Below are 21,723 nucleotides of genomic sequence, written 5' to 3'. Positions count from 1 at the left end.
GCCGGCCCCCCCCCCCCCCCCCCCCAACTTCATCACCCCCCAAACCTGGCTCTGGGGTAGGAGGAAGGGGGGGGGGGTCTTGCGCTGGAGCCCGCTCCCGTAAAGTGTCTGCGCGGGCAGGGGGGCCTGGGTGGGATGGGGGGGGGGGGGTGGCCAGGTATGGGGGGGTCCTGGCCAGGATGGGGGTGGGTCCTGGCCGGGTTTGGGGGGGGCTAAGTCCACTTTACTGGCCGTTAATGCATGAAGACGCTGCAGGAGCGCTTGGACATTCACTACGAACTATTGCTATTATTAAATACTCCCAGCAAGGGTTTGGGGGGTGGGGGGGGGTGGGGGGGGGCTGTTTCTGTTCTTAATTAGAAAATAAAATTAAAAAGAAAGAAAGAAAAAAAAAAAAAAAACCCACCTCTTTTTTTCGTGTTGTTTTTTTTTTTTTCTTTTTGGCTTACAGAATCTGTGAGTTTGTGGTGCTGGGGGGGGTGGGTTGGGGGGCCGGGAAGGGGTGGTGGGTCAGCAGGCAGCGAGATCGGCTCCAGAGGAGTCAGTTCTAGGGGTGCGGGGGGGACCCCAAACTCCCCCCCCAACCCCAACCTCACGGGCTCGAGGCGCGTTTTCCCTGATAAAACTCAGCCCACCGGCTCTCGAAGAACTGGCGCATGGCGTGCCCGGCCTTGCCCACCGCCGAGTCGTCTTCGTTGAAGGTCTGGCAGTTGTCGAACACCAGCATGGCGTCGGCCGCAAACTCCTCCGAGCTTGAGTATCTAGGGAAGGGAGGGTGGTTGGTGGCAGCTGGAGAAGCCCAGAACCAGGGGGGACTCTCATCCCTCAGAGGAATCCCCATCCCATCCCTTGGAGGAACCCTCATCCCTTAGAGGAACCCTCATCCCATCCCATCCCATCCCTTGGAGGGACTCTCATCCCTTAGAGGAACCCTCATCCCATCCCATCCCATCCCTTGGAGGGACTCTCATCCCTTAGAGGAACCCTCATCCCATCCCATCCCATCCCTTGGAGGGACTCTCATCCCTTAGAGGAACCCTCATCCCATCCCATCCCATCCCTTGGAGGGACTCTCATCCCTTAGAGGAACCCTCATCCCATCCCATCCCTTGGAGGGACTCTCATCCCTTAGAGGAACCCTCATCCCATCCCCTGGAGAGACTCTCATCCTTCAGATAAACCTCCAACCCACCCCATCCCATCCCCTGGAGGGACCCTCATCCCTTAGAGGAATCCCCATGACCCTCATCCCCTCAGAGGAACTTCCATCCCATCCCTTGGAGGGACCTGCAGCCCTTGGAGAATCCCCCATCCCATCCCTCAGAGGGAACTCCATCCCATCCCATCCCATCCCTTGGAAGAACCCCCAACCTATCCCTTGGAGGGACCCTCACCCTTCAGATAAACCTCCATCCCATCCCTTGGAGGGACTCTCATCCTTCAGATAAACCTCCAACCCATCCCATCTCATCCCATTCCACCTCTTGGAAGGACCCTCATCCTTAGAGGAACCTCTATCCCATCCCTTGGAGGGACCCTTATCCCTCCTCAGAGGAACTCCCATCCCATCCCATCCCCTCCCATCCCATCCCATCCCATCCCATCCCATCCCATCCCATCCCATCCCATCTCCATCTCCATCTCCATCTCCATCTCCATCTCCATCTCCATCTCCATCTCCATCTCCATCTCCATCCCATCTCACCCTCCCTGCAGCAGCCGCGTGCGCATGGTAGCGAAATCCATGGGGTTCTTGATGATCTTGCGGTAACCGGGCACCAGGCGCGGGTTGACGGGCTCGAGGAAGGGCCAGGCGTCCTCGTGCGACTCCATCTCCATCAGGATGATCCTGGGGGACAAGAGGGTGAGGGGGAACCCCTGAGGACACCCCACCAGCCCTCCCCCCCCAACCCCGGGTCCCCCAAAACCCTACTCACTCGCAGAAGGTGAGGTCGCTGGGCTGGCTTCGCAGCGTCACGCCGCGGCGCTTGGCGGGCGATACACCCTCTCGGCGCCGCGTTCCCGGCCGGCCCCGGGGGCTCCCCCTGTCCTGCGCCCCAAAGAGACGCCCCCGTTTCCGCTTCTTCCCTCGTCGGGGGGCAACGGGGTCCCGGTACTGCCCTGCCTGCGGGGAGCAACCGGGGGTCACCGCCGGCACGCGGGGTCGTAGAATCATAGAATCACCAGGTTGGAAAAGACCCATCGGATCATCGAGTCCAACCATTCCCATCAATCACTAACCCATGGCCCTCAGCACCTCGTCCACCCGGCCCTTAAATCCCTCCAGGGAAGGGGACTCAACCCCCTCCCTGGGCAGCCTCGGACAGGGACCAATGACCCTTTCCATGAAATATTTTTTCCTGATGTCCAGCCTGACCCTCCCCTGGTGGAGCTTGAGGCCATTCCCTCTCGTCCTGTCCCCTGTCCCTTGGGAGAAGAGCCCAGCTCCCTCCTCTCCACAACCTCCTCTCAGGGAGCTGGAGAGAGCAATGAGGTCTCCCCTGATCAGATCCCTTCGCAGAGCCTCCCGACCCCGCCGGCTCGGGGGGTTTGGGGGTCACCCCATGTCGTACCCGGGAGACGCAGACGGAGCAGAACCAGTCGCCCTCAGGCACCTCGGTCATGCGGGGCCGGTGGCAGTAGAGGTGGCACCCCCGGTCGCAGCTGTCGCACAGCAGAAGGTGCTCGTCGTCGTCACCGCGCCGGCACACCAGGCAGGTCTGCGGGGAGACAGTTTGGGTTTGAATAAATTTTGTTATTTTTTTCCTTGAAAATCCAGCTGGAGGCCAGTTCCAAGTGTTCCTCAGGGCTCAGTGGTGGCTCCAACCCCGTTCAATGTCTTCATCAATGACCTGGATGAAGGCATCGAGCGCACCCTGAGCAAGTTTGTGGATGACACTAAGCTGGTGGAAGCTGGATCTGCTGGAGGGTCGGGAGGCTCCAAAGGGATCCGAACAGGCTGGGTTCAACGCCGGGGTACCCACCACCCCGGTTCCCTTCCCACCCGGCGCGGGCGCTCACCACTCTGTTGACCGACTTCTCCCAGGCGATGGATTTCTCCAGCTGGTTGATGCAGAGCGAGACCTGGGCCGCGCTGCGGCACCGCTCCAGCGTCTGCCGCCACGTCCGGACGCGGGGCGTGATCTCGTAGGCTCTGCGGAGGCAAAGACGGGGCTCAGCCAGAGCCACCTGCGTGCCGGCGGCACAGGGTAGGGGTGTACAGGGCTCACATCTCGGTGGGACCCAAGCCAGGCTCCTCGGCGCCGCTCAACACCACCTTCTCCACCACCACCTCGTGCAGGGGCCAAAGCGGCTCCTTGAGGTAGCGCCGCTCCACGTTCTGCTCGAGCGCCGCCAGCCGCAGCACCGCCAGGTCCAGCGGGTTGGTGCGTTCGCGGCACAGCGGCAAGCCGTCCCGCCGGCTCCGGATGGTGATGTCCTCCAGGGGCTCCACTTTGTGCTCGCAGTACTGAAGGTCGCTGCGCGTGGAATCGGGGCCGGGGCACGTCCAGCCCTGCAGAGGAGAGGAGTTCAAGGCAGGTGCCGCGAACAGGGACAACACAGAGCACGGTCAAGGCCACCGAAGCACCCGGCCAAGGTCAGTGCAGCTCCTGGCCAAGCTCAACAGGCTTTAGAACCCGGCCAAGGCTACCAGCATTCCCTGAGCAAGTTTGGGGATGACGCTAAGCTGGGTGGAAGCTGGATCTGCTGGAGGGTCGGGAGGCTCCAAAGGGATCTGAACAGGCTGGATCCATGGGCTGAGACCAACGGCAGGAGGGTTAACGAGGCCAAACGCCGGGTCCTGCCCTTGGGGCACAACAACCCTGAGCAGCTCCAGCCTAGGAGAAGTCCCGCTGGAAAGTGCCTGGAGGAGAAGGACCTGGGGGGGTTGGTGGAACAGGAGCCAGCAGGGGCCCAGGGGGCCAAGAAGGCCAAGGGCATCTTGGCTTGGATCAGACCCGGCGTGGCCAGCAGGGCCAGGGAGGTTCTTCTCCCTCTGGCCTCGGCCCTGGGGAGACCGCTCCTCGAATCCTGGGGTCAGTTCTGGGCCCCTCCCCACAAGAAGGATGTTGAGGCTCTGGAGCGAGTCCAGAGAAGAGCAAAGAAGCTGGTGAGGGGGCTGGAGAAGAAGAGGAGTGGCTGAGAGAGCTGGGGGGGTTTAGGCTGGAGAAGAGGAGGCTGAGGGGAGACCTCATTGCTCTCTGCAACTCCCTGAGAGGAGGTTGTGGAGAGGAGGGAGCTGGGCTCTTCTCCCAAGGGACAGGGGACAGGACGAGAGGGAATGGCCTCAAGCTCCACCAGGGGAGGGTCAGGCTGGATACTAGGAAAAAGTTTTTCCCGGAAAGGGTCCCTGGGCAGTGGCAGAGGCTGCCCAGGGAGGCGGTTGAGTCCCCTTCCCTGGAGGGGTTTAAGGGCCGGGTGGACGAGGTGCTGAGGGCCATGGGTTAGTGATTGATGGGAATGGTTGGACTCGATGATCCTGGGGCTCTCTTCCAACCTGGTGATTCTGTGATTCCCAGCCAAGGCCACCCCATCACCCAAGGGCGGCCACAGCCCCGCACCCACCCGGATCTGCAGATCGGCCATCAGCACGCGCTGCTCCAGCTCCTCCACCCACTGCAGGACGGCGAGGTCGGCCTCGTAGGCTCTGTCCATCACCGACCACCTGGCCAGGGCTTCCTGAGACACGGCGGTGCCGGCCGCCTCGGGGCGCGGGTGGAAGATGGGGTCTGGGGGATAGAAGGGGGATAGAAGGGGGCTCAGCGGGGAGGACGGCGGCGACCTCCATCCCAGCCAACGCGCGGCTCTTACCGGTGGTGGAGCGCAGGCAGACCTCGCGTAGGAAGTCCCTGTGCTTGGTGAGGTGCTTGTGCAGCGCTTTCTCGCGGATGCCCCGCGGGTGCAGCGCCCGAGCCACGGCTTCCAGCTCCTCGGGGTCCCGCAGCCACCACCAGCCGCTCCGCATCTCTGCAAGGCAGCAGCGTGGAACTCAGCCCCGCGCCGGCTGCACCCGCGCTCCCTGCCGGGGATGCCAGGGCTCGGCTCTCACCGGGGGGAACCGGCTGCTCCGTCAGCTGAGTCAGGTACTTCTGCTCCATCTGCTTGAAGAACTTAGTGGGCGGCCGCCCTCGGCGCTTGGGCTGCCCCGGCAGCTCCTGGAGCTTCTCCAGGCTGCCCCGGCCCCTGGGGCAGGCGCCGTGTGCCCGGGCACCGGCGGGCACCGGCGTGGAGGCGAGCAGAGGAGCCGCAGGGTTGTCCGCGGGGAGGCCGTTGAGCTGCGGGGATGGAGCACGTCAGCAGGGCTGGGCAGGCTCCCACTCCTCTCCTTGGCCCCTGACCCCTGATCCCGCAGCCCCCTGACCCCCGATCCTGCAGCCTCCTGAGCCTGCAGCCCCTTACCCCAATCCCACAGCCCCCAGACCCCCGATCCCGCAGCCCCCAACTCCTGATTCTGCAGCCCCTCAGCCCCCGGTCCCGCAGCCTCCTGACCTCTGATCCCGCAGCCCCCTGACCCCCAATCCTGCAGCCTCCGGATCCTGCAGCCCCTTACCCCAATCCCACAGCCCCCCGACCCCCGATCCCGCAGCCCCTTGATCCCGCAGCCCCCAACTCCTGACTCTGCAGCCCCTCAGCCCCTGATCCTGCAGCCCCCTAGTCCCCGACCCCTGATCCCAAAGGCCCCCAAGCCCCTAGTCCCACAGGCCCCCAACCCCCGATCCCGCAGCCCCCTGACCCCTGATCCTGCAGCCCCCAACCTCGATCCCATAGCCCCCCAGCCCCCAATCCTGCAGCCCCCAACCCCGATTCTGCAGCCCCCCAACACCGATCCTGCAGCCCCCGACCCCCAATCCCATAGCCCGCCAGCCCCCGATCCTGCAGCCCCCCAACCCTGATCCCGCAGCCCCCCAGCCCCCAATCCCGCAGCTCCCCAACTCTGATCCTGCAGCCCCCCAACCCTGATCCTGCAGCCCCCCAACCCCCGATCCTGCAGCCCCCCGACCCCGATCCCGCAGCCCCCCGATCCCACAGCCCCCCAGCCCCCAATCCTGCAGCTCCCCAACCCCAATCCTGCAGCCCCCCAACCCCGATCCTGCAGCCCCCCAACCCCTGATCCCGCAGCCCCCCAACCCCGATCCTGCAGCCCCCAACCCCCAATCCCATAGCCCCACAGCCCCCAATCCTGCAGCCCCCCAACCCCAATCCTGCAGCTCCCCAACCCCAATCCTGCAGCTCCCCAACCCCAATCCTGCAGCTCCCCAACCCCGATCCCATAGCCCCCCAACCCCCGATCCTGCAGCCCCCCAACCTCGATCCTGCAGCCCCCCAACCTCGATCCCATAGCCCCTCAGCCCCCAATCCTGCAGCCCCTCAGCCCCCGATCCTGCAGCCCCCCAGTCCCCGATCCTGCAGCCCCCCAACCCCGATCCCGCAGCCCCCCAGCCCCCAATTCTGCAGCCCACAGCCCCATGGCTCTTTAGCCTCTCCGGGGCAGCAGGATGGGACGCTGGCACCACGAAGGGAGCCTCCCTAACTCTGAGATGCACGGTGCCCAGACTCCAGGACTTTAAGGGACGTGTGGACGAGGTGTTGAGGGACATGGGTTAGTGATTGATGGGAATGGTTGGAATTGATGATCCTGGGGGTCTTTTCCAACCTGGTGACTCTCTGATTCTCTGACTGCCCCCCAGCCCCACGCACGTACCTGCCGCACTGGCCCCTTGGGCATCTCGCCGCGGGGCTGACCCCGGGGCTGCACGGCAGCTCGGGGCGAGGGTTCGGCCGAGGAGGTAGCGAGGGGGGCTCGGTCGTCGCAGGGCGTCCGGGGCAGCAGGTTGAACCAGGGTCCCCGTTTTCCCACAGCCTCGCGGGCGCTCTCCTTCTCCTCCTCCTCCTCCTCCTCGTGCGTGGGCTCCGCGGGGGTCTCGGGTGCCGTGTCGCCCTGGCCGGGGCTGCTGTCCGGGGTGAGGACGGAGCCGCGGAGCAGCGAGGCCTGGGTTTGGCTCAGCCAGGAGAGGAAGGCGGACTGGCTGAGGTCGTGCTGGCTCTGCCCCAGCGGCTCCGGTTCCTCCAGAGCCCCGTTCACCGGGGGCGGCCGCGGCCCGCAGTGCTGCACCAGCTCCTCTTTGCTTTTTCGGGGCCTCCCACGGGAGCGTGAGGCCGTGCAGTTGGTCCGGTTGGGAATGGGGACATCCATCAGCTCCTCCTTCACCGGAGGGATGTGGGGAGACGCCTTCTCCTCCGGGAGTTCCTGGGGTGATGGCTCAGCGGCTGCCGAAGCAAGAAAGGGAGATGAGACGTGGGATCCTGTCAGACCCGGAGCGGCCAAAGCCCCTTGCCAGCTCACCCTCTGTGCCCTCCACGAAGATGCCGCCCAGGTGGGGCAGGACCCAGTATCGCCGCCGGTATCGGTCCTGGCCCAGAGACGCCGCTCGCAGCGTCTGCGAGGAATGGAGCAGCTTCTTGCGGAAGAACATCTGCCTCTGTGGGGAGAGCACAGAGCGGTGACAGGACCCAAAAGGCAGTGACAGGACCCATGACGGTGTGATAGGACCCTCAGGATGGTGATGGGACCCATGACAGTGTGATAGGACCCTCAGGGAGGTGATGGGACCCATGACGGTGTGATAGGACCCTCAGGATGGTGATGGGACCCATGACGGTGCGATAGATCCCTCAGGGTGGTGATGGGACCCATGACGATGTGATAGAACCCTCAGGATGGTGATGGGACCCATGACGATGTGATAGAACCCTCAGGATGGTGATGGGACCCATGACGGTGTGACAGATCCCTCAGAGTGGTGATGGGACCCGTGGGGCAGTGACAAGACCTGCAGGGGGGTGATGGGACCCCCAGGGCAGTCACAGAACCTCCAGCCCTCCACCACCCGCTCACCTTGGCCAGCTTCTCAATCTGCCTCTCGAGCTCGGGGACGCTGGACGCAGACGTGTCCAGCTGCAGAAGGGAATCATAGAATCATCAGGTTGGAAAAGACCCCCAGGATCATCGAGTCCAACCATTCCCATCAACCACTAACCCATGGCCCTCAGCACCTCGTCCACCTTAAACCCCTCCAGGGAAGGGGACTCAACCCCCTCCCTGGGCAGCCTCGGACAGGGACCAATGACCCTTTCCATGAAAATTTTTTTCCTAATGTCCAGCCTGGAGGAGCTTGAGGCCATTCCCTCTCATCCTGTCCCCTGTCCCTTGGGAGAAGAGCCCAGCTCCCTCCTCTCCGCAACCTCCTCTCAGGGAGTTTTTGAGAGCTTTAAGGTAATTGTAGAGAGCTCCATCAGGGAAGTGTGGGCAGGTGGGGAAGAGACCCCCAAGGGCAGCATCTCCACCTCCGCGAAGGGTGCACCCCGTGGCCACCCACCTCCTCTTCCCTGCGGGATTTCCTCCCTCGGTTCTCCTCCTCCTCCTCCATCTCCAGCCCCGTCTCCTCCGTCAGGCGGGAGCTTCGCCGGCGCCTCCCGTCCTCCAACCCCGTGATCTCCGACTCGGGACGACCCGTCTTCTTGGCCAAGGCGATCTTCAACCTGCCAAGACGCAGTTGAGCCTGTCCGGACGTGCGCCGAGCTCCCCGACACGCGGTTAGGAGGCGGCACGGGGAAAGCCACCGCCGCAGGCAGCTCGGAGCAACCCACCTGCGCAGCCGGCCCTCGATGATCCACTTGTTCCTCCGGTAGTTGGACATGTTCTCCAGCGTCTTGTCGATCTCGCTGCAAGGAGACGGGGTTGGCTGCGGCCAGCGGCTGCGCGCAAGCTCTCCCGGGACGTGAAGCCGCGATGGGAGGTGGCGTCTTGCTCCCCAGCCCGCGCTCACCTGATGATGAGGCCGCTGCTGTTGAGCTCGTTCACCAGGAAGGCCAGGATGGCAGCTTTCTGCTCCGGAGGCAGCGCCTGGAAGGGTTTGGTGCGCAGCCCATCACAGAGCTCCTCGGCAGCCCCATACGCCGTCAGGAAGCAGCGAAGGATCTCGGAGACGGTGTCGCGGTTCAGGCTGATCTCCGACACCTTCTCTCCCAGGATCTTCAGGGACTTGAGAGAGCAGAGGGGAGATTAGGGAAAGGAGGACTTGCCACGAGAGATAAGAACAAGAAGGAGATCTTATAGCAACATTCCACTACCTGAAAGGGGCTACAAGAAAGCTGGGGAGGGGCTGTTCACAAAATCTTGTGGTGATAGGACGAGAAGGAACGGAGATAAACTGGAGAGGGGCAGATTTAGGCTAGACATGAGGAAGAATTTCTTCACCATGAGAGTGGGGAGACACTGGAACAGGTTCCCCAGGGAAGTTGTGGCTGCCCCATCCCTGGAGGTGTCCGAGGCCAGGTTGGATGGGGCTTGGAGGACCCACGTTCAGTGGGAGGCGTCCCCATGAGAGGGGTTGGAACTGGATGACCTTTAAGGTCCCTTCCAACCCAAACTATTCTATGATTCTAAGAAGGGGAAGACACCAGCACGCAGTGTGGGGGAAAACCAGGAACCCAAGCCTGAGCTGGAATGAACCTGGGGGTGTTCCAGGCAGGGCCAAGCAGCTCCAGAACCTTCAGCTGGACAGACAGTGGAGCTACCAGGCGCTGGGAACTAGCTGGGCACAGGGAGAGGGTGCAGGAAGAGCAGCACCTCCCAAATCTGGGCTCTCTCACAGCAGCTGGGGCCTTACGGACATCACCATCTCCACCAGAGCTGGAGGAGAAGCTGGGACCAACTCACCTGGCAGTAGGGTGGCATCCCGGGATCGTAGAGCGCAGCCTGCAGCAGCCGCACCAGCAGGTCCTGCACCTCTCCTGCGCTGCTCCCCACGCCCAGCAGCCCCTCCTGCAGCGAGGACAGGCTGGGGACATCCTTGGCTGGGTCGAAACCCAAGACCTTCCCGTAGCTCTGGAGGAACTCCACCACAGTCAGGCAGTTGGAGAAAGCCGGGCTCGGCAGGACGAGGCCTGGGATACGCGAGAAGGTTGGCAGGGGCTGCAGGGAAGAAGAGCGAGCGGTCAGGGCCAGCGCGGCACCGGAGAGCCTGCGGGCTTCTGGCTCAGCCCCCAGTGCCCCAGCCCACCTGGTGGTCCCCCAGGCACATGTCCTCCGTCGGCTTCTTCATCTCCTCCAGGATGAGCTGCTGCCGCCGCCGCTCCTCCAGACGCCGCTGGGCCACCAGGCCTTTGTCCGCCTTCCGAGCCCCTTTGCCCTTCTTCTCCTTAGGCCGCGCTTTGTCCTTGCCCTTCTCCACTTTGCCCTTCTTCTCCTTGGCCTGAGAAGACCCCGGGACACAGGGCGGAAAGCAGCTCCATCTCCTGCCCCTTTCCATTCCCCAGGACCCTACGGACTCACCTTGCACTTCTTCTTGGCCTCCTTCGCTCTGGGGGCTTTGGTTTCTTGCTTCTGCTTGTTCTTGGCCTGGAAGGGGGACAAGACTAGCTCAGGGACCAGGTGGCCTTCCCACATGGGGGAAGCTCCTTCCCCAAACCCAAAAGGGTCCCTGTATCACCCTGTGCAGCCACCTGTACCTTCCGCCTCATTTTCTTCTTGATTTTGCTCATTTTCAGCTTGTCCTCGTCGCTGAGAACCTCTGCGAGAGCAAGAAGGAAGGGTGGCAAAGGGCGGGGTGCTGGGATCCCACCAGAGCTGGGCTGCCAGGGGCTGGGTAGGGGGTACCTTGGGCTTCCAGCCTCTTCAGCAGCCGCGCATCCGTCTTGCTCAGCAGGTCAACCATCTTCACCTTGGGAGGCCGGCCCCGGCCACGCTTCGCAGCCGGCGGCTCCTTGGCTTTGGCCTTCTCGGCGTTGCGAGGCCGCCCGCGCTTGCCCGTGATGGCCTGGATGCGCGCGGGGATCTCCTCGGGGCTCAGCTTCACCCACTGCAGGCCCTGCGGCACAGACACCGGTCACGCCGAGCAGGGGGGACGCGGCGGCACCGCAGCCCCCAGACCCACCTCTGGCGTGTCCCGCTCCTCGTAGAAATCTCCCACCGGCATGCGGGGGCTGAAGCTGAAATGCTCGCGCCGAACGTCCTGCACCACGTTCCTGCTCAGGTACTGGGGAGGAAGAGGAGGAGGAGGCTGTGAGGAGGGTGCAGCGCCCTGAATCCTGGGGTCAGTGCTGGGCCCCTCAGCACAAGAAAGATGTTGAGGCTCTGGAGCGAGTCCAGAGAAGAGAACGGAGCTGGGGAAGGGGCTGGGGAAGAAGAGGAGCGGCTGAGAGAGCTGGGGGGGTTTAGGCTGGAGAAGAGGAGGCTGAGGGGAGACCTCATTGCTCTCTGCAACTCCCTGAGAGGAGGTTGTGGAGAGGAGGGAGCTGGGCTCTTCTCCCAAGGGACAGGGGACAGGACGAGAGGGAATGGCCTCAAGCTCCACCAGGGGAGGGTCAGGCTGGACATTAGGAAAAAATTTTCACAGAAAGGGTCATTGGTCCCTGTCCGAGGCTGCCCAGGGAGGGGGTTGAGTCCCCTTCCCTGGAGGGGTTTAAGGGCCGGGTGGACGAGGTGCTGAGGGACATGGGTTAGTGATTGATGGGAATGGTTGGACTCGATGATCCTGGGGGTCTTTTCCAACCTGGCGATTCTAGATTCTATGATTGTGTAGCTCCCAGCCTCGTCCCTCTGCTGCAGGGGGGGCTCGGGGGTAGCTGCAGCAGAGCAGGACCCTGTGTTGTCCCCCGTCCCGCTCTTGCTCCGCACCTTGATCACCTCCGGGAACTGCTTCATCCTCTTCCCGCAGGGCCCGTAGTACCAGGTCTCTCCCTGCCAGCGGTGATTCCCTCTCTTGATCCGCACCTCCCGCCTCCACCTGGGCACAAGGGGCTTCAGCCGGGCGCGGGGGGTCCCGCGGGGGCTGGACAAGGGGGGGACGGTGCCACGTACCCGTGCTGCAGCGGGAATCGCACCTCCTCCTGCGTGGCGATGCGCCGGCGAGGGACGTCACCTGCGGGAGGGGACGAGACGCTGGGTTTGGATGCCCCGGTGGCAGCTTCGGTGCCCGCAGGGGCTCCCGGCCGTACCTGCCGCCCTGGAGCTCAGCGCAGCGGCCTCCTCGCTCTCTCCTTCCAGCACAGCTGAAGTCTCCGGGCAGCTATCAGCAGCCTCTTCCTCCTCTCCCTCCTCCTCCTCCTCCTCGTCTTCTTCTTCCTCCTCTTCCTCCGCAGACGGGGCCAAGGATTCTGGCTCCAGCGTGGTGCTGAGCTCCAGGGATTCCGGCTCCTCCGGCTCCGCGTGGCGGGTGCCGCCGTCTGCAGAGCCAAGGTCAGGGACGTCACCGCCGAGCACGGCTGCCGGCTGGCTCCGCGCATGCCACCACGAGACCCCGTGTCGAGCCCTCCAAGGGGCTGGAAACCAGCTGGGCACCCGCAGGGTCCCCACCGGCCCCGGCACACGCGGGGTCCCCGGACATAAAGATGATGCTGCGGTGGTGGCCGTGGTGGCAAATCCAGGCCGGTAGCCCTGGAGAGCTGGCGTGGGGGGCACCAAGCCGGCTTGGGGGGCACTGATGAGGTGTGGGGGGCACCGAGCTGGAGTGGGGGGCACCAACCAGCGTGGGGGGCACCGAGCTGGGCGTGGGGGGCACTGACCGATGTGGGGGGAACCGACCGGGCATGCAGGGCACCAGGAACGCATCAGGGGCACCAGCAGGCGTGGGGGGCACCAGCAGGCGTGGGGGGCACCGAGCAGATATGGGGGGCACTGAGCAGATATGGGGGGCAACGAGCCGGCGCGGGGGGCACCAAGAAGGAGTGAGGGGCACTGAGTGAGTGTGGGGGGAACCAGCTGGTGTGGGGGGCTCCGAGCAGGCACAGGGGGCACCAAGCGGGTGTGGGGGGCTCTGAGCGGGTGCGGGGGGCACCAAGAAGGCATGGGGGGCACTGAGCGGGTGTGGGGGGCACCAGCTGGTGTGGGGGGCTCCTAGCGGGCGCGGGGGGCACCAAGAAGGCATGGGGGGCACCAAGCAGGTGCGGGGGACACCAGCTGGTGTGGGGGGCTCTGAGCGGGTGCGGGGGGCACCAAAAAGGCATGGGGGGCACTGAGCGGGTGTGGGGGGCACCAGCTGGTGTGGGGGGCTCCTAGCGGGCGTGGGGGGCACCAAGAAGGCATGGGGGGCACCAAGAAGGCATGGGGGGCACCAGCTGATGTGGGGGGCTCCGAGCAGGCATGGGGGCTACCAAGAAGGTGTGGGGAGTACCGAGTGGGTGTGGGGGGCACCAGCTGGTGTGGGGGGCACCGAGAAGGCATGGGGGGCACTGAGCGGGTGTGGGGGGCATCAGCTGGTGTGGGGGGCTCCTAGTGGGCGCGGGGGGCACCAAGAAGGCATGGGGGGCACCAAGCAGGTGCGGGGGACACCAGCTGGTGTGGGGGGCTCTGAGCGGGCGCGGGGGGCACCAAGAAGGCATGGGAGGCACCAAGAAGGCATGGGGGGCACCGAGCGGGTCGGGGGGCACCAGCTGGTGTGGGGGGCACCGGCAGGTTGCAGCACGTACCGTGCAGGGCCGGCGACGAGCCGGTGCCGGCGAGCAGCGGGGCGGCCGAGGGGCTAGCAGGCAGGAGGCCGAAGGGGCCGTCGGCGTGCAGGGGGGGGCTGTCGGCGCAGCGGAGCTCGGGGGGCTCCTCCAGAGGGGATTTGTCGCTCACCAGCCGCGCGTCGTCCATCGTGTAGGGATCCCCGGTGCCGGGATCTGGTGGGGAGCAGGGGGGGAGCACCGGGAGCGGGGCTGGAGGCGGGTAGAGCCACATCGCTGCTCCCCCAGGGGGTGCTCCCCCCAAATCCCGAAGGGGTCGGCAGCGGAGGAGTTAAGGGTTGGGGCGCCCCCAGCCACGCCCCCTCCTCTGGGAAGCCAGGAGCCCAAAATGGCCGTGGTGGTGGTGGTGGCGGTGGCGGTGGCGATGCTGCTGTTGAGCAGCGCGGAAGTTCAGGCGCTGAGTAACAGCCTCGTCACGGAGCTGGGAAGGCCGGGAAGGCCGGGAGCGCCCAGGAGGCTGGCGCGGGGGCCGCCCCTGCCTGCCAGCGCCTGCCCAGAGCCCCTCGCGCCAAGGGGACCATCGCCAAGGCCTTCGCCACCACCGGTGTGGCCCCCCCAGCCCAGCCCAGGCCCCCCTCAGCTACCTCTGGCCAAGGACTCGAAGGGCTCCAGGGTGTCTCCGCTGAGGATGTGGGCGGCCTCCAAGCGCGGGGCGATGGGCGACGCGGCCCCCAGGCCGGGGCCCTCCTGTGCCAGCGGGGCCGGCGCCGCGGCTGAGCCGTTGTAGCCGCACATCTTCAAGTCTAAAGGGAACATCGGAGTAAATTCAGAGCCTGTCGTGGGGGGGTTCTCAGGCGGCACCGGCGGCTGCTGCTCTTGCACCAGGCCGGCTGGCACCCAGCCCTCGCTGGCAGGCGGCCACGCCGAGCTCGCACACACCCTGTGCCGGGGGACACCGCAGGCTGCGCCCAGCCCGGTTTAACGACATCCCAGCACCGATTCCGAGCGGCGGAATCGGGTAGGACGCGGCACTGTGGGGGCACAGGGCCGTGCCCAGCTCTGCCATCCCGCGTTGGGATCCAGCACGCCGTGCCGGCGCCACAACCCGGAGCTCTGGCCACCCCCAGCGGGCTCCTACCTGGCTGCGCCTCCTCCAGCTCCATGCTGCCCACCAGCCCACCCCCGTTCTCCGCGATGCTGCCCGGGATCTCTTTGGCTGCGGCATCGGCGTCTCCTTCGCCGGCGGCGCCCGGCTCCTCTGGCAGCGAGAAGGTTTGGGGGCCGGAGCCCAGCATGGGTGAGAAACCAGCGGGGCCGTTCAGCTCAAAGCTCTGGTCTTGGAAGGAGTCGTACAGCTCCTGCGAGTCAAAGTTCAGCCCCATGGGGCCGGCGGTGCCGTTGCCCCAAAATTCCTGCCCGGCTTCGCGCAGGTTGGTGCCATGGTCGGGGGACGCCGGCCGGGACCCTCCGGCGACGCCGTTGAGTGGGAATTGTCCGAGGCCGGTGAGCGGGGCGGCGGGGCCACCGTCTTTGAGGCCACCAGCGGGCACGTAGGGCGAGTAATCCCAGAGGCAGTCGTAGGCGCGGAGCGGCGGCGTGCCGGCGTGCGGAGAGCCGGGGGGGAACGTCCCTGAAGTACTGGGGTGGGATACAGTAGAGAAGCCATTGACATTCGTGCTCCCGTTCAGACCTGGAGGGAGCCAGAGAAGAGAGAAGCGCGTCAACCGCACCGCTGGGGCACCTTGGTGCCCTCCCGCAGGCCCCACCGGGGATGGACAAGAGGCTCTGGGGACAGACGGACGGTCCATCCTCCAGCCACCGAGCCTCCTGCCCGGCCGCAGGCCGCGACCCCGATGCCCACAGCGCAACTTGGTGAAACGGGCCCTGTCGTGGGGCCGAGCACCGCGGGACGCTGGGGATTAGCCGAGCGCTTGGCAGGGCCGCGCTGGATCAGCTGAGCGGCCAAATCCACGAGACCCCATTCCAGCACGGACGCTTTTCTAGGCTGAGACGATGGTGGAGGCACAACAGCCGCCAGCAACATGTGCGGGGAGCTGCCACGGGCCTCCCGTCCCCTCCAGCCTCTCCATCCCTTCCATCTTCTCTGTCGCCTCTGCCCCACGGCGCCTCCATCCTCTCCGTCCCCTTGGCCTCTCCATCACCTTCATCCTCTCTGTCCCCTCCATCCTCTCCTTCCCTTCCATTCCCTCCAGCCCCACAGCCCCTCCATCCTCTCCATCACCTCCATCCTCTCTGTCCCCTCCATCCTCTCCGTCTCCTTGGACTCTCCATCACCTCCATCCTCTCTGTCCCCTCCATCACCTCCGTCCCCACAGCCCCTTTGTCCTCTCCGTCCCCTCCATCCTCTCCGTCCCCTTGGCCTCTCCATCACCTCCATCCTCTCTGTCCCCTCCATCACCTCCGTCCCCACAGCCCCTTTGTCCTCTCCGTCCCCTCCATCCCCACGGCCCCTCCGTCCTCTCCATCCCCTCCATCCTCTCCATCCCTTCCATCCCCTCTGTCCTCTCTGTCCCCTCCATCCCCACGGCCCCTCCGTCCTCTCCATCCCCTCCATCCTCTCCGTCCCCTTGGCCTCTCCATCACCTCCATCCTCTCTGTCCCCTCCATCACCTCCGTCCCCACAGCCCCTTTGTCCTCTCCGTCCCCTCCACCCCCTCCATCCTCTCCATCCCCTTGGCCTCTCCATCACCTCCATCCTCTCTGTCCCCTCGGCCTCTCCATCACCTCCATCCTCTCTGTCCCCTCGGCCTCTCCATCCCCTCCATCCTCTCTGTCCCCTCCACCCCCACGGCCCCTCGGCCTCTCCATCACCTCCATCCTCTCCGTCCCCTCCATCCTCTCCGGCCCCTCCATCCCCTCTGTCCCCACGGCCCCTCCATCCTCTCTGTCCCCTTGGCCTCTCCATCACCTCCATCCTCTCCATCACCTCCATCCCCTCCACCCTCTCCGTCCCTTCCATCCTCTCCGTCTCCTTGGCCTCTCCATCACCTCCATCCTCTCTGTCCCCTCCATCCTCTCTGTCCCCTCCACCCTTTCCGTCCCCTCCACCCTTTCCGTCCCTTCCATCCCCTCCATCCTCTCCGTCCCCTCCATCCCCATGGCCTCTCCATCCCCTCCATCCTCTCCGTCCCCACGGCCCCTCTGTCCCCTTCATCCTCTCCATCCCCTCCGTCCCCTACCCCCACTCACTTTTCCCTGGCGGGGGGAAGCCGAGCGGGGCGCTGGGGTCGAAGGCGCCGTCCCCTGAGGCAGGTGCGGGTTTGGGTCCTGAGGCAGCGGGTGCGGAGGAAAGGCCGGTGAAGCCGAAGTGGTTGTTTGTTTCCATGTCTGGGGGGCGAGAAGAGGCGGCAGGGTCAGTACCAACCTGGCATGAGGGTGTCACCTCCCCAGCTCGATCATCGCAGCCACAGGGACCTCGGCAAGCAGGATGAGCTCCCAATTCGGACCTCGATGGAAACCTGGGGGCTGGAGAGGGGGGGAAGCCCCAGGACACGGTGCCCAGCACCACGCTCCGGTGTCCCTGGGGCGGCTGCCACCGAGAACCGGTGCTCTGTGGGGATCACCACGCTCCTGGAACGGAATCGGTGCTCCCTGGGGATCACCGTGTTCCCGGCACAGAATCGGTGCTCCCTGGGGATCACCGTGTTCCCGGCACAGGATTGGTGCTCCCTGGGGATCACCGTGTTCCCGGCACAGGATTGGTGCTCCCTGGGGATCACCGTGTTCCCGGCACAGAATCGGTGCTCCCTGGGGATCACCGTGTTCCCGGCACAGGATTGGTGCTCCCTGGGGATCACCACGCTCCCGGCACAGGATTGGTGCTCCCTGGGGATCACCACGCTCCCGGCACAGGATTGGTGCTCCCTGGGGATCACCACGCTCCCGGCACAGGATTGGTGCTCCCTGGGGATCACCGTGTTCCCAGCACAGAATCGGTGCTCCCTGGGGATCACCGTGCTCCCAGCACAGGATTGGTGCTCCCTGGGGATCACCGTGTTCCCGGCACAGAATCGGTGCTCCCTGGGGATCACTGTGTTCCCGGCACAGGATTGGTGCTCCCTGGGGATCACCGTGCTCCTGGCACAGAACCATCTCTGTGCTGGTGCCTCCGCAGCAGCCACGCCGGCCTCGTGGCGCAGCCGGCGCCGGCTCAGGGACAGGCAAGAGCCACCAGTGACCTTCACCGCCCCGGAGGAGAGACGCTTCCTTCAAACCAAAGAGCCTTCAGGAGGGCTCGCGGTGGGTGCTGCCCACGGACGGGTTCTGGCTGTGCCACCGGCACAACCGGCAGCGCCCAAGGGAGCCGTCGAGAGCCCAGCAGCCGAGACGGGAATGCTGGTGCCAGCAGGGACGCTCCACGCGCACCAGCTCCGGCTCTTGCCGCCCTCTCCGGAAAGGCCGATGCCACCGCAGTGTCGAAACCGGGGCGAGGATTTCCTCACGCCCGCGGCAGCCGGTGCCCAGCGGCATCCGGGGCCACCGTGTGGTGCCAGGGGCACCGGGGACTCACGCGGACAAACCCACACGCGTGGCGCTCCAAGAGCTCCTGGTTGGCACCGGGAAACCGGCTAGAGCGCAGCTGGAAAAAGGAAAAGGTGCGGTGCAGGTGGGGATGGACGGAGCGAGCCGGAGCGCGGCTGGCACCGGGGATAATAAAGCTGGGAATGATCTCCAGGAAGGCCAAGGGGTGGTTTGGCTCCGGCCACGGCAGCGCTGGGCGAGGACTCGGGGGCCAAATGGGTTGGAGGCGCGGTGAGGGGACCCCCCGAGCCCCTCTTGGCATCCGCGGGGAGCCGGTTGGCACGGTGCGGGCAGCGGCCTCGGCTCCTCCCGGCTGGCAGCGTGTGACGGAGCCGCTAACTGGGCCACGGCGCGAAACCGGAGCTGGGGAGCCGGGGTGGCAGCGAGGACGGTGGGAGCGTGGGGGCTGATGCCAGCGGAGAGGGCAGAGCCGGTGCCCGGCGGCAACAACCACGGGCTCGGGGGCTGCAGGAGCCAGGCTGGGAGGCTGGGATGGAAAGGAAGCTTCAAAAAACAAGGGGACACGTGGATATGGGGGGGGGGACAGAGGGACACAAGGGGGAAGGACAGACGGACACGGTCGAGGGATGGACTCACAGATGATGGGGGGGGGCATGGATATGGGGAGGGATAGAGGGATGGACATGGATGATGAGGGGGGCAAATGGACACAAGGCGGAAGGACAGACGGACAAAGGGGGGAGAACAGAGGGATGGACACACGGATGATGGGGGGGACACAGGGGATACATGCAGAGGGACACGAGGGGGAGGGACAGACGGACACGGGGCAGGGAAGGGATGGACACACAGATGATGAGGGGGGCAAATGGACACGAGGGGGAGGGACAGACGGACACAGTGGGGGGAGGACGGAGGGATGGACACATGGATGATGGGGGGGGACATGGATATGGGGGGGACAGAGGGACACAAGGGAGAGGGACAGACGGACAGAGGGATGGACACACGGACGATGAGGGGAGCAAATGGACACAAGGAGGAGGGACAGACGGACACGGAGGGACGGAGGGATGGACATACGGACGTTTGGGGGGGGGCACAGAGGGACGACACACAGACACGGGGGGGGGAGGACAGATGGACACAAGGGGAGGGACACACGGACACGACGGGGAGGGACGTAGAGAAGGGAAATGGGACGCAGACACGGACAGAGGGACAGACGGACACACAGACGCGGCCCCGCCCCCCCCCGGGTCTCGCGAGGACCGGGAAGCACCGGGAGGGGGGATCCCCGGTGCCCCCAGGGGGAAAAACGGAGGGGGGGGTCCCCGGTACCGGGAAAGGAGGGGGGGGGGGGTCCCCGGTACTGTGGGGGGGGAAGGAGGAGGGGGATCCCCAGTACCGGGAAGGAAAAGGAGGTGGGGGGGCTCCCCGGTACCGGGGGGGAGAAGGGTCTCACCGGTACTTGGGGTGAGGAGGGGGGGCCTCCCCGGTAACGGGGTGGGGGAGGGGAAGGAGAGGGGGGGGCTCCCCGGTTCTGGAGGGAGAGGGGGGTGTCTCACCAGTACCGGGGGGGGGAAGGAATGGGGGGGGGGCTCCCCGGTACTGGGGGGGGAGGAAGAAGTGGGGGTCCCCGGTATCGGGGGGTGGGGGGGGGGTCCCAGTACCGGGGGGGGAAGGAGGCGGGGGGGGGGGTGTCTCCGGTTCTAGAGGGAGGAGGGGTCTCACCAGGACCGGGAGGGGGAGGGAAGGAGGGGGGGGGCTCCCCGGTACCGGGGGGAGGGGGTAGGAGGGGGGGCTCCCCGGTTCTGGAGGAAGGGGGGGGTTATCACCAGTACCGGAGGGGGGAAGGAGGGGGGGCTCCCCAGTACCGGGGGGGGGGGAAGATGGAGGATCTCACCGGTACCGGGGGTGAAGGGGGGAGGGGGGGGCTCCCCGGTACCGGGAAGGGGGAGGAGGGGGGGGTCCCCGTTCTTAGAGGGGGAGATGGAGGATCTCACCGGTACCGGGGAAGGGGAAGAAGGAGGAGGAGGCGTCCCCAGGCTCGGTAAAGGGGGTTTTTCTCTCCGAGCCCCCGCCCCCCAACCCCCCCCGCTTCGCCGTTACCGGCCGAGCCCCCACCTGGCAGCGGCCCCGGTCCCGGTCAGGCGGCTCTGGGGGGGCGGGGGGGGCGGCGGCGGCTGCTCATGGTGGTTTCGGGGTGTGTGTGTGTGTGTTGGGGGGTTCGGGGGGGGGGGGGGGGGGTGTGGGGGGTTCCCAGGGCCCCCCCGGTCCCGCCGCCCCGCGAGGACCCCGGGCCGGAAGCGCCTCGCGCCGCCCCCGCGCGTCACGGCGGCCGCGAGCGTCACCGGGGGCGGCGCGCGCGTCACCGGGAGGGGCCACGGGGGGGGGGGGGGGGCGGGAGGGGTGGGTGGTGAGGGGGGATCCCCGCCCCCGGCGGGGTCAGCGAGGGGGGAATCCCCGACCGGGACCCCCCCCACCCCCACCTCAGCCCCGTTTCCACCACCCCACCCCCCCCCCAGCTCCGGTAACGGCGGCTCCCACGAATAAACGCGATACTGGACTCGTTACCGAGCGCTCCCCGATCAACCCCCCCCCCCCTCCCCCAAAACCGGGATCCCCGGTGACGTCACGCTGCGCAGGCACCGGGACCGGGGTGGGGGGGTGGGGGGGTGTCCCGGTGCGGCCCCGGGAAAGGTGTTGGGGGGGGGTAGTACCGGGATTTGGGGTCCAACCGGGGCTCTAGGGGCAGGGGGGGACGGTCCCCGGTCTGGGGGTGCCCAGGGGGGGCTCCCAGCCGGTTGGGGGGGGTCCAGGAGGGTTGAGGGGGGGTCGGTGTCCCGGTGCGGCCCCGGGAAAGGGGTTGGGGGGGGGCTAGTACCGGGATTCGGGGTCCAACCGGGGGATGCAGAGGATCCCGGTGCCGGGAGGGCCCAGGGGGGGCTCCCAGCAGGTTGGGGGAGGTTGGGGGGGGGGGGTCCCGGTGCGGCCCCGGGAAAGGGGTTGGGGGGAGGGGGCTGGTCCCGGGATTCGGGGTCCAACCGGGGCTCTAGGGGCGGGGGGGGACGGTCCCCGGTCTGGGGGTCCCGGTGCGGCTCCAGGGATGAAGGGGGAGCCCTGCCCGGTGGGGGCTCCCAGCCGGTTGAGGGGGTCCCGGGATTCGGGGTCCAACCGGGGGGGTGCAGAGGATCCCGGGGCCGGGGGTGCCCAGGGGGGGCTCCCAGCCGGTTGGGGTGGGGGGGGTGTCCCGTGCCCACCGGGTTGGGGCGGGGGGGGAAGGACCCGGAGGGGGTTTAGGGAGGGGGATCCCGGTCACCGGAGCCCCTCGCTGCGGTACCTGGGGCGGCGGAGCCGGTGCCGGTCCCGGTGCGCAGCGCAAGGTGCTCCCGGCCCCGTGATGTCAGCGCCGCCGCCCGGTTCGCACCGCCCTTTAAAGGGGCCGCGGCAGCTCCCGGGGGGGCGGGGAACCCTCTTCCCCATCGTGGGAACCGAGCCCCGCACCGGGGAGCCCCCCTTCCCCAGACACCCCCACCCCACCCCAAGCATCTCCTTAAGCTGCAAAATAGGGGAGCTGGGACAGACAGACAGGACAGATGGACAGAAGACAGAGAGGAGGGGGCACTCCCCCCTCCCCCCAATATATTTGCACCACATTTAGGGGGGGCAAGTGCATCACTCCCCGCTCTTGGGGAGCCCCAGTGCAGCCCCCACCTCTCCACAGAGGGCTGGCAAGATCCCCGTGACCCCCAGTCCCCCTGTGTCCCC

General features: G+C 66.4%; 1 protein-coding gene across 2 annotated transcripts; it reads right to left on the bottom strand.

Moving 5' to 3' along the window:
• Positions 1–393: 393 nt before the first annotated feature.
• On the bottom strand, positions 394–21,366 carry LOC138732764 (bromodomain adjacent to zinc finger domain protein 2A-like). Of its 2 annotated transcripts, none has more exons than XM_069879425.1 (29): positions 21,296–21,366; positions 16,660–16,797; positions 14,588–15,139; positions 14,094–14,252; positions 13,471–13,665; positions 12,001–12,228; positions 11,864–11,924; positions 11,681–11,789; positions 10,938–11,039; positions 10,661–10,871; positions 10,513–10,574; positions 10,337–10,402; positions 10,065–10,256; positions 9,722–9,976; positions 8,829–9,043; positions 8,650–8,724; positions 8,379–8,541; positions 7,898–7,957; positions 7,346–7,481; positions 6,704–7,269; positions 5,051–5,276; positions 4,813–4,968; positions 4,567–4,730; positions 3,231–3,514; positions 3,022–3,154; positions 2,574–2,720; positions 1,938–2,125; positions 1,706–1,849; positions 394–761 (listed from the first exon to the last, which is right to left on the bottom strand). In XM_069879425.1, the coding sequence occupies exons 2-29, from the start codon at positions 16,793–16,795 to the stop codon at positions 593–595; spliced, it is 5,154 nt and encodes a 1,717-aa protein (XP_069735526.1). In that variant the 5' UTR covers positions 16,796–16,797; positions 21,296–21,366; the 3' UTR covers positions 394–592. The 2 variants fall into 2 exon arrangements, with proteins under 2 accessions (XP_069735526.1, XP_069735525.1); XM_069879424.1 differs by lacking the exon at positions 21,296–21,366 and adding an exon at positions 20,080–20,266.
• Between the last annotated feature and the right edge of the window lie 357 nt (positions 21,367–21,723).

The sequence above is a fragment of the Phaenicophaeus curvirostris genome, chromosome 38 (assembly GCF_032191515.1).
Source record: "Phaenicophaeus curvirostris isolate KB17595 chromosome 38, BPBGC_Pcur_1.0, whole genome shotgun sequence".
Classification (NCBI taxonomy): domain Eukaryota; kingdom Metazoa; phylum Chordata; class Aves; order Cuculiformes; family Cuculidae; genus Phaenicophaeus; species Phaenicophaeus curvirostris.
Note: the sequence above shows the minus strand (reverse complement) of the source record. Positions and strands in the feature narration are given on the sequence as shown.

What these genes read in the sequence shown, in the direction of transcription:
- LOC138732764 (XM_069879425.1), bottom strand. Translation starts at nt 16,795, where the DNA reads ATGGAAACAAACAACCACTTCGGCTTCACCGGCCTTTCCTCCGCACCC. An exon ending in CTTCGAGTCCTTGGCCAGAG is followed by an intron (nt 13,666 to 14,093) that starts GTAGCTGAGGGG and finishes GCTCCCCACCAG; the next exon opens with ATCCCGGCACCGGGGATCCC. An exon ending in AGAAGTCGGTCAACAGAGTG is followed by an intron (nt 2,721 to 3,021) that starts GTGAGCGCCCGC and finishes GTCTCCCCGCAG; the next exon opens with ACCTGCCTGGTGTGCCGGCG.